This window comes from Giraffa tippelskirchi, chromosome 2, assembly GCF_054371585.1.
Source record: "Giraffa tippelskirchi isolate mGirTip1 chromosome 2, T2T-mGirTip1v1.2.pri, whole genome shotgun sequence".
Taxonomy (NCBI): Eukaryota; Metazoa; Chordata; class Mammalia; order Artiodactyla; family Giraffidae; genus Giraffa; species Giraffa tippelskirchi.
Genome location: NC_137276.1, coordinates 67,390,033 through 67,404,639, shown reverse-complemented (window position 1 = coordinate 67,404,639; position 14,607 = coordinate 67,390,033). Strand labels below are relative to the sequence as shown.

The 14,607-nt window shown below is 39.0% G+C and overlaps 1 protein-coding gene across 2 annotated transcripts in view; it reads left to right on the top strand.

The window, feature by feature from the left end:
* The first annotated feature begins 477 nt into the window (after positions 1-477).
* Positions 478-14,607, top strand: part of KIFBP (kinesin family binding protein) — a 54,570-nt gene continuing 40,440 nt past the window's right edge. For both annotated transcript variants that reach the window (XM_081568664.1, XM_081568653.1), the window contains exons 1-2: positions 478-951; positions 6,357-6,455. In XM_081568664.1, the coding sequence (XP_081424790.1) occupies positions 526-951; positions 6,357-6,455 (525 nt within the window). In that variant the 5' untranslated portion in view covers positions 478-525. The remainder of the gene's footprint in view (positions 952-6,356; positions 6,456-14,607) is intronic.

Sequence of the window (14,607 nt, the reverse complement as noted above, 5' to 3'; positions counted from 1 at the left end):
AGCCCTACAACCTGTATTTCAGAGTTGAAATGACAATATTTGTCAATCACTCAGTGCTTTTTACGTTCAAAGAGGCTATACATTAATAACAATACACAGATCCTTGTTACATTTTTATCCACTGATGGGCTGGGTTATATACTAATGTCAAAACGTTTCTGGCTTTCAGCTTATAGCAATTAACGAGAGTAGTTACCTAGCTATGTTTGTAAACAACATTTCCTTGTGATCTGTTAGTCAACCGATATCACCAGGTAAGCAAGAGAGACTCCCCACCGCAGAGGGCGGGGCTGGTCTGGAAATGGTAACGCCTTCGAACTGCTTCCTTTCCATGACAACGGTTGCTGTGGTGACGACTACAGCTTCCCATTGGTCACTGCCAAGCATACTGCGGTTCCCCGGGAGTACGTCACTGGCTAGCGTTCCTCAATGCGCAGGCGCAGGGCTGTCGAGGCCGTAAGTGAAGCGTCGCAAAACAGAAGGAAGGCGGGAGTCCCAATTGAAACCAAGGCTGACCAGGCCGCTATGGCGGATGCTACGTGGGCCGAGATTCGTGAGAAATTCCAGACTGCGCTGGCCTTATCACGGGTGGAGCTGCATAAAAACCCGGAGAAGGAACCGTACAAGTCGAAATACAGCGCCCGGGCGCTGCTGGAAGAGGTTAAGGCGCTACTGGGACCCGCTCCTGAGGACGAGGATGAGCGACTGCAGGCCGACGATAGCTTGGGCGCGGGAGAACACGCTTTGGGGCTGCCGGCTGAATTGGTGGAGGCCGAGGGGCCCGTCGCCCAGGGGGCAGTGAGACTAGCGGTTATTGAGTTCCATCTCGGGGTGAACCACATTGACACCGAGGAGTTGTCGGCGGGGGAGGAGCATCTGGTAAAATGCCTGCGGCTACTGCGCAAGTACCGACTGTCGCACGACTGCGTCTCCCTCTACATCCAGGCGCAGGTGAGAAAGATCCGGGCCCGCTGCTGTTGGCTGGAGGCCAATGGGTGGAGACGGGCCTCAACTATTGCCGAGACCAAAGGCAAACGTAATAAGGCACAATTTGTCCCCACGTTTTCAGACCTCTGTGGTAAGCGGCTTCCAAACTCCCTCTCCATCCTCTTCGCTTACTCCTCCTTCATCACATTGCTTCACTTAGTCGTAGTCAATGCATCGGTTACCTAAGACCCTCCTACATTGTAAATGCTCTTTCCAACTCTCCACGTTTCCAAATCTAGTTCATTCTATTTGGAAAAACCCAAAGTAATTTGTTTCTTAATTTCAGGTCTCAAAGAAATTGTAAAGAATAATCAGAGTACATTCTTAATTTGAAATAAGATGTCTATCTTGCCATAGTCATTCGTTTGCTTCCCGGGGAATTCCTGCCCATTCTTCAAGATTCACTTCATAGTTTTAGTAACTTTCTTTGGATCATTGTATTCTGAACAGACTTCCTCCTAGTACGTTTGATTTCTTGTAATACTTACTGTTTCGTATTTCTGTGGTGCTTGGTTTATTAAGAAATAAATCGGACATTCTCGTTGGGAACGTAACAGTTCAGGATACAAATATGTATGAACTTTTGTGTCACGTATTTTGCTTAAGTTAGGTCACAAACCCTTACTTTCAGTAGTTCCAGTTACTAGTATATGTGATCCAGGGAACATTTACCACAATTGATCTTAGGGTAAGTAGGTCTCAAAGTTAAAAAGGACATTGTATAGGACATATTCTGTTATCATGGCCCAATTAAATTAAAAGCTACATAATAACAGGAACTATATCTCTTTTTTGCTCATTATTTATAATCTCTGTCCCTGGCACATAATAGACCATTCTAAATCATATGTTTGTTGAGTGGATGGATGATCTAGTGAAATCCATAAGATGTTGAATTCAAACAGAATCTCAATTATTTGAAATTTCCTTCAACCATTTGGCTTCCTAAGATCTTAATGAACATTTAGAAAATGCCTGCGATATCTCAGAAATAGAAACCTTCCTTAATGTAATATAGGTCTCTAGTATTTACTGTACTTTTGTGACTTGTAATGTGCATGTTCTTAAATATATTAATATCTCTGAAATCAGGATCCATCTTACAGCTGATTGATTTTATGTCAAAATTTACTTGGAAGTGTTTTCTTGTTGATACATAAAATAATTGTGTCTTAAAAATTGTAACATCTTACATTCAATGATTTACAGTATTTTGAACAGCCAGCTTTTTCTGAAGGGTGAATTATTAGAGATAGTTTTACTAAAACCAGGAACAAAATCTTGATTAGAAGTTCTGGCCATTGCAGTAATATAGAAAGCAAAAAAAAACAGTATCAGTCTTTTAAAATAAAAATCATTTTTTTTTAATGAGACTTATGTATATCTAAAAAAACCTAAAGTCGTCAACTATAGAAATCTTAGAACTGTTTGATAAAGCAGGAGGTTAACAAAACAAAACCAAGAGGTTATATGGTAAATATATAATATCAATAGTATTCTGTATATAAGCAATAATTTGTTAAAAGTGTTATTTTTAGAAATTGCATTTACAAAGGGCAGGATAATAGAACTGATAGTCTTTAAAAGGAATGATACACCATGTTCCTCGGCGGCAAGATTATTTAGATTAGGCTTATGCTAGTCTGTTTCTGAAGTCTGCTGCTCAGCTGATTTGTTTATTACAGGGGCCTTTTATTACATTTAATATTTGCTTTGATGAGAGATTTGACCTTACTAATAATAAAGCAAAGTGAAAGGATGGGATAGGCTAATTGTATCACATTGGCAGAGATTGTTAAAGATATTGATTGCACTCATTGTTGGAGAATGAGGAGATGGATACTGTCCATTAGCATAATTGTTGGTGGAAGTATAAATCCATAGAACTTTCTGGAGATCAGTAGGAATCTGAGTCAAGACTTTGACTTAAAAATTTCCCGTCAGTATTCTAAAATAATATTGAGACAGGTATGCAAAGGTCTGTTAACATGGATGTTTGTCATATCATTGTTAATTAAAAAAAGAAAAGAATAAAGTAACCATTAGTGAGTAGCTCTGTAGTTAAATAAGTACTGGTACATCCATATAGAAGAGCAGTATGCAGCCTTTAGAAATGATTTATGTTTGTTCACCAAAATATCGATACTAAGAGGAGAGAGAAGGCTCAGGCATGCTTGGAATTACGTAGAGTGATTCCATTTTGGTAGAAGACTACCTGTGTGTTTGTGTTTGTATAAGAAAAAGTTTGAAAGTATCAGTTCATGGGAATTTATGTGATTCTGACTGCTTTGTTCCAATCTGGTGTCTGCTTCCTGGGAAATTATTGATATACAGGACCTGGACTCATTAGATTATCAAGAGAGGCTGTCCCCCTTCTACTTTCTCCAGAAGAATGTGTTTTTTTCCGGTTAGGTATCAGAAATACACATTTGCCTTATCATGCTGAGCAAAATTTAACTTGACAAATCAGTAGGTTGTTCTCCTCACTGCCAGGACATATATGTATAAGGAGGACCTCAGCTTTACTGAGGTACAGCTGACATATAGTAAACAGCACGTGTCTAAGTATACAATTTGATGAATTTCAACATCTCTGTATTCCCATGAGTCACGGCAGTCACGGTAATGATCATATCCATCACCACTAAAAGTTTCTTGGTGCACGTGCATTTGTAATCCCTCACTCACTCCTATATTCTCTTTCCCTTCTTGCCCTCCTCCCCCACATTTTCTAGAATTTCATAATGGACTTATATGGTGTATACTCTTCTTTTGTCTGACTTCTTTCACTCATCATCATCATTTCATTGCTGCAGTGGAGATAATCTTTTTTTTTTCTTTTGTCTGTTAATATGGTGAATTACACTGATTGATTTTTATAATGTTAAGCCAACCTTTCTTTCCTGTGATAAACTCCACTTGGAGTTTTTGCCAAGCCAAACTTGGGTCAGGTATTACCCTTTTTATGTATTGTTGGACGGAATTTGCTAAAATTTTGTTAGTATTTTTTGTATCTTTGTTCATGAAGGATATCAGTCTGTAATTTCTTGTTATGTCTACTTGGTATAGAGGAACTATTCTTTTCCTGTTTGTTTTTCTGGATGAATTTGTGTAGACTTGGTATTATTTTTTCCTTATGTGTTTGGTAGAATTCACTAATAGTACTTTTTTTTTTTAGCAGTTTTTGATTCAGTTTTTTCTCTTACCTATTCTGTTATCCCAAGGGCAAGAACATGGTGATGCTCTGTGAATGATACAGTACTTTCTGATGTATTATGGGATTTATATTGTAAAAATAATTAGCACATCAAAAAAAGTTACTCTGTGGAGGAAACACTGAAACAAAACATTAACACTATTTTGAAAAGTCAGGTCAGTTTTAAATCCCTTGCATGGTCCTTAACTTCAGGACCTCAGTAAGTTATGGTTCAGAAGAAAAACCTGTGTCATTTCTAGACACACTCTAGGTCTCTACTTGGCTTCAGATTTATCACACACCAGAGTTGGTGCTTTCTGTGGCAGAGCCTACCCTGGATCTAGCAGTCTAAATGCATCACCGTCCCATCTAAATAGAGTAAATGTGGCTAACCAGTTCCTGGTAGTAGGTACTTCTCTAGTTAGGTTCAGTCTGCTGGGTTTGGGCTTACTGGTGTCATGGCCAAACACCATGTGTCTCAGACGAAAAATGAATTGACCTAGGGAGTGAGAAAAGGTGACTTGTGGATTCATTTCTAAATTCAAGAAATGAGCTTTAAGGGAGATTATATTCTCTTGAAGCTGGATGGGCAGAATAATCATTAAATTAGTACTGAGTCTTTAAGCTTCCCTAGGGTACTGCAAAGAAATATAGAGGAGAGAATTGCCCAATCTCAGTAATTTATCACTATAACCTACCTGCAGCTCTAGACACTGAGAACTGATCAAGTCACTTAAAAAAACCCCCAAAAACTGTAGAATAGGTATACTATGTAAAACCATAGGACCAGAGGTCTGTGTTCCAGGGCAGCGATCATATTACCTTTAAACTGTAGGATTTCGAAACATTTTTTTGTGTTTGCCACATGCCCCTTTTGCAGTCGACTGAAGGCTGTATTTCATGAAACAGAATAATGATTTTAAGTGTATAAAATAAAATGTAGAGGGTTGCAAAAGAAACCAGTAATACTGAAGTTATCAAAATATTTTTTAAAACAAATGTATAATATAGTGATATATAAAGTTCCTTATGAGTCCATTAAATAGCATCTATTTTTAAATATAATTTTAAAGTATTATTGAATATTAATGATGGTTTAAGATATCTATGAGCTATAATACGAAGATTTTTTTCACTTATATAAACCACAAAATCCCAGGTACTGTAACATTGTTGCATTTTGTTTCCTGCCTTCATAACTGAAAAAAAAAATGCTAAATTTTAAGAGGATATAGTGAAAATGACTTTGTAATGTTTCCCCATCCACATTCATAGACTCTGAATTCTCTTCCTGGGTAACTTATGGGTTCTTGGGCCAAGGTTAAGAATTTGCTTTAAAAATATTATTTCCTTATCCTGTTCCCTTCCCTGGGAAAGTAAGCAAAAGATGGTAGAAGCCCAGCCTCAGAAGAATCCCTGTGCCTGAAAGACTGTCCTGAGGGTTGAGAGGCTGACTAACCCCATTGTCTAAGCAGGAGCTAGTCTTCAGCACAGGCCTGATTTGCCCTATGATAAAAAGAGTTGTGTAGCAGGGGGAAAACCTTTTTAAAATGTAACATTGTACCCCCAAATTTAGCAGCTTGAAACTTAATTACTGAAATAACATGAATCCAGGCTGGCTTGCCTCTAGCTCAAGGTCTGTCATCAGATTATTGGCCTGCTGGAGCGGCACTGGAAGGTTCAACTAGAGAATCCAAGCTCACTTGTGTGGTTCTTGGCAAGATTCATACAGGCTGTTGGTCTGAGGCCCTGACTGTTGACTTCCCTTAGTTCCTTGACACCATAATGTGGCTCAAAATATGGCATTTGACTTCCCTCAGAGAGAACAGCAAGAGGGAACACCCAAAATGGAACCACAATGTTTTGTAATTTGATGTTGGAGGGGACCATCCGTCACTGTTGCCATGTTCTGTTTGTTAGAAGCAAGTCACTAAATCTAGCCCAGACTTAAAGGGAAGAGATTGTACAAGGGCATGAACACCAGAAGGCAGGAATCATTGGGGAACCCAATTTAGTGACTGCCTCCTGTGACATAAGGGCAATAGTATTATGAATAATTAATTCATTGTTAATCAGACACTAGTACTCTTTAGGTAAGCATTGACTTTGAAACTATGAAAACTACTTTATTGGAAGATTTATGTTGTCATTTTTTTCTCTTTTTATTTTCCAGAATAACCTGGGTATCTTGTGGTCTGAAAGAGAAGAAATTGAAACTGCACAAGCTTATCTAGAATCATCAGAAGCTCTATATAATCAGTATATGAAAGAGGTATGTTGCATGTCAGATAAATTTTAATCTTTGATTGAAACTACTCAAGAATTGATGTTAAGAATTCCTCATTCATAATGTTACAATATGACTTTTCAGTGTGCTTTGGGATGTCTTTATACAACTGTCTATGTGGTCACCTAATAGCTAAAATTATTTAATATTTTTTATTAAAGACTTTAGCATTCTTAAAAATAATGACAGCCTTAATCCAAGTATAACTGTATAAGAAATATTATTCTATTTTTTTCTTTTTTTTCCCTCCCCCAGAAATATTATTCTAATATCCTGAAATACTGATATTTGCAAAATTTCTATTTTGATTTCTACTGAGGATAGCAGTGCTTAAAGCAAACAGCTATCAGTACTTAAGCAAAATATATGAAATTTTGGAGGCACTGGTTCTCAAATTTCAGCATGTATCAGAATCACCTGGAGAACTTGTTAAAATACAGCGCTCACCCCCAGACTCTGAGTGAGTAGGTCTGGATTGGGACCTTTTTAACCAGGTGCCAGGTGCTACTGCTGCTACTGGTTTGGCTACTGCACTTTGAGAAGCACTGATTAAGGGCAGTGATTTTCAATGACTTTTTTTTTTTTGAATTGTAAAACCCTTCTGAAATACAGTATGTAAAAATTGATAGAGCTACTCTGGTTAAACAGGTCAGAAGAACCCTGAGCCCAATCCACTACAGATAGCTTCTTCCCTCCCTGCTGTGGTAGCACAAGAGGTGCTGCAGAACTAGTTCTAGGGCTCTAGACAGCCACGGTTGAAAACTTTTGCTTTAGAGGCTCACCGTCGTACAGAGGTGAACTTGGTAACACCTCTGTGTTGCCATTTATTTCTGTAATAAATTTTACATGCCCCTTGGCATTCTAGAGGAGGCCGTACATGTTTGGGGGCAGGGAGGTCAATAGGAAATCTCTGTACCTTCTACTCAGCTTTACTGTGAACCTAACACTGCTCTAAAAAGTGAAGTCTATTACAAAAAAATATTGGCAGTCTTCTGAAATTAAAATGGATTTAGTTAATTTTGTTCTGAGGCTATGTGTAGCAGTTTTTGAAATAACCAGGTATTTTGAGGTTTTTAAAACTCAAGGTTAAGAATCAATGTTTTACCAGTTTCACTAGTGATTCATATATTGCTAAATTTAGTAGTAAATTCTTAGTCTTCCTCTTATTTGAGCATTTGGCATAGTTATTCAATCTGGTTTCTGGCTCAGTTGAGTAGTCTCTCTTCCTTGACATACTTCTTTTTTTCTTTTATACCAAGTTCTATTTTTATTTCTTTATTTTTGGCTGTGCTGGGGCTGGGTCTTCGTTGCTGCCCGAGGGCTTTCTCTAGTTGCAGTGCATAAGTGTCTCATTGTGGTGGCTTCTGTTGTTGCAGAGCGGGGGCTCCAGGGTGTGGGCTCAGTAGTTGTGGCACACAGGCTCAGTTGCTCTGCAGCGTCTTCCCAGACTAGGGATTGAACCCATGTCTTCTGCATTGACAGGTAGATTCTTAACCACTGGACCACCAGGGAAGTCCGACATACTTCTTTTATTTAGCTTCCACGTGTTTGTTTTTCCTTCTTCTCAGTTCTTGTTGCTTCATCTTTATATCCCCAACCTCTAAACAGTGGGGTACCCAGAGTTCAGTGTGTTTGGGTGTCTCTTTCCCTCTACATTCACTTCTTTGTTCTAAATACCATCTCTATACTGATGACTCCCAAATTACATCCCTAGTCTGTACCTCTCTAATTCCAAACTTGTCTGTCCAACCACTGATTTGATACTTGCACTTTTTATGAGGTAGGTAGGTATCTCTAAAACTACTGTCTAACATTGAGCTTCTAATACCTTCCCCACCCTACCTTGCTTGCTATGAACACCAATTTCTTTCATGAATTGTTGAGGCCTGAAACCTTGGAGACTTCTCTCCTACTCACAGTCTCAGCAGATTCTCTTGGCTTTACTTTTATTTTTTAATATTTATTTATTTATTTGGCTGTGCTGGGTCTTAGTTGTGGCACTTGGGATCTTAGATCTTTGTTGTGGCATGTGGAATCTTTTGTTGTGGGATGCGAATCTAATTCTCCAACCAGGGACCTAATCCAAGCCTCCTGCGTTGGGAGCGTGGAGTCTTAGCCACTGGATCACCGGGGAAGTCCCTTTGGCTTTACTTTTAAATTAGGTCTAGAATCAGTCAGTTGAGTTGCTCAGTTGTGTCCGACTCTTTGTGACCACATGGACTGCAGCACGCCAGGCTTCTCTGTCCATCACCAACTCCTGGAGCTTGCTCAGACTCATGTCCGTCGAGTCAGTGATGCCATCAAACCATCTCATCCTCTGTTGTTTCCTTCTCCTCCTGCCTTCAATTGTTCCCAGCATCAGGGTCTTTTCCAATGAGTAAGCTCTTCGCATCAGGTGGCCATCAAAGTATTGGAGCTTCAGCTTCATCATCAGTCCTTCCAATGAATATTCAGGAGTGATTTTCTTTAGGATGGACTGGTTGGATCTCCTTGCAGTCCACGGGACTCTCAAGAGTCTTCTCCAACACCGTAGTTCAAAAGCCTCAATTCTTCGGTGCTCAGCTTTCTTTACAGTTCAACTCTCATATCCATACATGACCACTGGAAAAACCATAGCTTTGACTAGACGGACCTTTGTTGGCAAAGTAATGTCTAGAATCAGACCACTGCTATCGCCATCATCTCTTGCTGTAACCTTCTTGTTGGTCTTCCTGCTTTCTTATACCCCCTTCAGTCTGTTCTCAGCCCTGTTCAAAGGTAAATTAGATCACATCACTCTTTTCTTCAGATTTTTCAGTGGTTTTCCCATCCTACTCAGTAGACTCTGAAGACCCATGAAAACCGGCAAGTTCATTATCTGATCTGGCTACAGTTACTTCTCTAATTTCATCTACTATTCTCCCCTGTCTCATTCTGTTCTAGCTACACTGGCCTTGCTGTTCCTAAATCATACCAGATAAGCTCCCAACTCAGGACCCCTGCACTTCTCTGTTTCCTCTGCTAATCCTGCTCTTCCCCCAGATATCTGTCTGATATCTGTCTGGGTTACTCCCTCATTTTCTTTGGATCTTGACTCACATGTCTCCCATCCAATGAGGACTCACTGGCTACTCACCTCACACTGCAAACCAACCCTCCCTAACACTTCCTACTCTGCCCCCGCTTTCCTGCTTTTTTTGCTTTGCACTTGTCACTAACATATTATTCATTTTAATATTTTATCTATCACCCATCTTCAGTACTAGAATGTACGCTCCAGGATGACAGGGATATTTTTGCTATTGTAGTCACTGCAGTATCTAGAACAATATCTATTTCTTGATAACCAGTGAGTGATATTTTACCTTGTTCATCCAGATCAACCAAAAAAGAAATAGTGTTACTACTGTGTGAATGTTTGAATGAATTTAATGGATAGTTTCAGTTTAAAAATGTATAAGCTAGTGTTTAGTTGGAGAAGTTTGATTGCTTATATGTTTTTCTACTTGTTTAGTATCAATCAGTAATTAATAATTTTGAATAAAATACTTCATAAATTATTGACCTAATAGTGGCAGGTTAGAATGCCATTTTTTAAAATCTATGCATACAAAATATAGTTCTAGATAATGGAGAGATCTAAACAAAGTGAGTAATCATTGAATTTGAAGATAGGAAACAGTAAAGCAGATAATAAAGTAGTTAATGCAGAGTCACTGAAAATATGCTGTATACATCCAGTGATTGCAGAATGGTTAAATTATGATACTCTCTTAGCAAGGCAATATAATGTAACCATTAAAATGATAGAAGTATTTGGATCATCAGTATATGGAAAATGTGTTTAACATGTACACCATGATTACAACTATATTAACATTTTTTCTTGTAAGGCCTTGTAAAGATGAACTAGATGATACAACTAATAAAACTAATGTTTTAGTTTTAGAAGATGCAGCTAATAAAGACTAATATTTATTGAGTGCTTAAGCGGGCTACCTTTTATTCTCATAACAACACTAAGAAAGAAATACTGTTATTCCCATTTATAAGTAAGGAATTTGTGATTCAGTGAGATTAGCATATACCGAGTGACACAATCAGAATTTAAGTGTGGTTTGCCTGATCCCAAACTCTTGTTCTTTGTCACGCTGCTTTCCAAGGTGATATAGTTAGTTACTGTATTAAAATAAAGGGATTCTTTTTCTCCATAAAATTGCTCAAATATAGAATAATAAAAAAGAAAATGCATTCTGTAGTTGTGAAGAGTTATTTATTAGCGGGTTTTGGGTTGTGGTGGTTGAAGAGACACAGTCTTATAAGCCAGAAGGTTTTTATTTTATTATTCCTGATTTTGAACATTACCATACATTTCAGTTTTTTTCTTTTGGCTGCACTGGATCTTTGCTGCAGCATGTGGGGTCTTTGTTGCAGTGTATGGGGGCTTCTCTAGTTGTGGCTAGTATGGGCTCAGTGGTCCCACGTTACATGGGATCTTAGTTCCCCGACCAGGGATCCAGCCTGCATCCCTTGCATTGAAAGGCAGATTCTTAACCACTGGACCACCAGGGGAGGTCCTGCAGGGGAATTTTAAACATTCATTCATTGATTTATTTCCAGATTTGAGATACAATTGACATATAATTTGTGTAAGTATAAGATTCACAGTGTGATGATTTGATTCACAGATATATTGCAAATGATTACCATAACAGGATTGATTGACCTCTCCATCACCTCATAAAGTTACCTTTCTTTTTATTTGTTTCTGTGGTGAGAATATTTAAGGTTTACCATCTTAGCAACTTTCGAGTATACAGTACAGTATTATTAACTATAGTCAACATGCTCTTGCCTGGAAAATCCCATGGACGGAGGAGCCTGGTAGGCTACAGTCCATGGGGTCTCTAAGGGTCGGACATGACTGAGCGATTTCACTTTCACTTTTCCCTTTCATGCACTGGGGAAGGAAATGGCAACCCACTCCAGTATTCTTGCCTGGAGAATCCCATGGATAGGGGAGCCTGGTGGGCTGCCGTCTATGGGGTCGCACAGAGTTGGACACGACTGAAGTGACTTAGCAGCAGCAGCAGCAGCAACATGCTATACATTAGATCCCCAGAACTTTCTTATAACTTGAAGTTTGTACCCTTTGCCAAACATTTCCCCATTTCTCCCACCACCTCAGCCCCTGGCAACCACCATTCTATTCTGTTCCTAGGATTTCACTCTTTTATTTAAGATTCCACATATCAGTGATGCTATACAGTATTTGGAAGATGACCATTTTATAAGCATGTCAGTCATTATAAAATTGCTACAAAAAGTCTCCCGATGTATTCTTACACCACTGGTGTATGAGAGTTCTGATCTCCTTCGCATATTTTCCTTACATAGATTAAAAAAAATTCTTTGCTAATATTGGCAAAATGTCTCATTTTAACTTGAATTTCCTGATTAAAATGATAATTTAAAAATATTATTTTCATTTTTGTATTTTCTCTTTTGAAAGTGTGCATACTTTTTACACTTATTTACTCAACTTTTGTGTTTTCTTGCTAATTTGTTTGCTCTTTTATGGTAAAGCTGTTTGAGTTATCATTGACATATAATGTTATTTGAAGGTGTACAACATAATGATTCAATATATATATATATTATGAAATGATCATAGTAAGCCTGATTAGTATTCATCACCACACATTTTTAGAATTTTTTTCTTGTGATGAGAATTTTAAGATCTACTCTCTTAGCAACTTTCAGATATATAACACAGAATTAAAAATTTTTATTGGAGTATAGTATATTTATATGTTGTGTTGGTTTCAGGTATACACCAAAGTAAATCAGTTATACATATACATATATCCACATGTTCTTAGATTCTTTCCCATATAGGCCATTGCAGACTATTTAGTAGTGTTCCCTGTGCTGTACAGTAGATTTTCAGCTTGCTGTTTTGGGAAATGGCCACAGGGTGGCTGAATTTCTTCACACCCAGCTCTTGTCATTGCAGTGACTAGAGCCTTAGGGGAGTTCCTTTTGCCGGGTTGTAAATTAGAGTGAAATGTGCCAGAATAAACACCTAAGAGTTTGTGTCTCAAAACTCCCTGTTTTTTTTTTAAATTTAATATATATTTCTTAGTGATGTAAGGAGAAGAAAATGGCAACCCACTATAGTATTCTTGCCTGGAGAATCCCAGGGACAGAGGAGCCTGGTGGGCTGCCGTCTGTGGGGTTGCACAGAGTCAGACACGACTGACTCGACGTAGCAGCAGCAGCAGCAGTGATGTAAACTTGATTCACAATGTGGTATTCTAGGTTTACAGAGTGTTCTTCAGTTAAATATACATTTATATATTCATCTTCATTTTTGTTTCACACACAGATGATTAAAGACTGCTTAGTACACCCCTCTTGCTATATAGTAAACCTTTGGTGACTGTCTGTTTCATATGGATTAGTGTGTATAGGTTAATCCAAACCTTGTAATATATCCTATCCACCACCTTTCTTCTTGGTAACTGTTAAGTTTGTTTTTGAAGTTTGAATGTCTGTTTCACTTTTGCAAATTAGTATATTGGTGTCATTTTTTTTTTTTTTTACCTATTCCACCTACAAATAATATCATATCTTTCTCTGAATTACTTCACTTACTAAAATTATGTACAAGTCCATGCTGCTGCTGCTGCTAAGTCGCTTCAGTCGTGTCTGACTCTGTGCGACCCCATAGATGGCAGCCCACCAGGCTCCTCCGTCGTTGGGATTCTCCTGGCAAGAACACTGGAGTGGGTTGCCATTTCCTTCTCCAATGCATGAAAGTGAAAAGTGAAAGTGAAGTCGCTCAGTCGTGTCCGACTCTTCGCGACCCCATGGACCGCAGCCCTCCAGGCTCCTCCGTCCATGGGATTTTCCAGGCAAGAGTACTGGAGTGGGTTGCCATTTCCTTCTCCAGTACAAGTCCATAGGTTACTGCAAATAGCATCATTTTGTATGTTTTTTCATGGCTGAGTTAGATTTGATTCTGTGCACATGTCAGTTCTTTATCCATTCATCTGTCTGTGGGCATTTCGGTGGCCTCCATGACTTGGCTATTGTAAATAGTGCTGTAGTATACATTTGGGTGCATGAGTCTCTTCAGAGTCTGGTTTGCTGCTCACATACTCTTTAAGAGTGTGATTGCCAGATCATAGGGTAGCTGTGTTTTTACCTTTGAAAGGCACTATTATAGTGTACTCTCTAGTAGCTGTTAGCATCAGAGGGTCCCCTTTTCTTAACTCTGTTGTAGCCGTTATTGTCTGTGGACTTATTGATTGTGACCATTTTGATTGATGTGAGGGGATACCTTGTTGTACTTCTGATTTGCATGTCTCTAATAATTCATCATATTGCTCCTGTTTCTGGGTGCTTTTTTTTTAAACACTGAGTTGGACTTCTCTGTTAAAATTGTCTTCTTGAAAGTGTGCCCTGTGTTTAATTCTTTTTGCTTGCTTGTGTATGTGTGTATGTGTGTTAGTTGCTTAGTCGTGTCTGACTCTTTGCAACCCCATAGACTGTAGCCCACCAGGCCCCTCCGTCCATGGGATTCTTCAGGCAAGAACACTTGAGTGGGTTGCCATTTCCTTCTCCAAAAGGAACTATAGAAAGAAAGAAAGTGAAGTCGCTTAGTCGTGTCCGACTCATTGTGACCCCATAGACTGTAGCCTACCAGGCTCCTCCATCCATGGAATTTTCCGGGCAAGAGTACTAGAGTGAGTTGCCATTTCCTTCTCCATTTTGCTTGCTTGCTCTTGGAAATTTTGGAGGGCAGGTATGAGAGTTGGACTATAAAGAAAGCTGAGTGCTGAAGAATTGAGGCTTTTGAACTGTGGTGTTGGAGAAGACTCTTGAGAGTCCCTTGAACTGCAAGGAGATCAAACCAGTCAGTCCTGAAGAAGATCAGTCCTGGGTGTTCATTGGAAGGGCTGATGCTGAAGCTGAAACTCCAATACTTTGGCCACCTGATGCAAAGAACTGACTCATTGGAAAAGACCCTGATGCTGGGAAAGATTGAAAGCAGGAGGAGAAGGGGACAGCAGAGGATGAGATGGCTTGATGGAATCACCGACTTGATGCACATGAGTTTGAGCAAGCTCCGGGAGTTGGTGATGGACAGGGA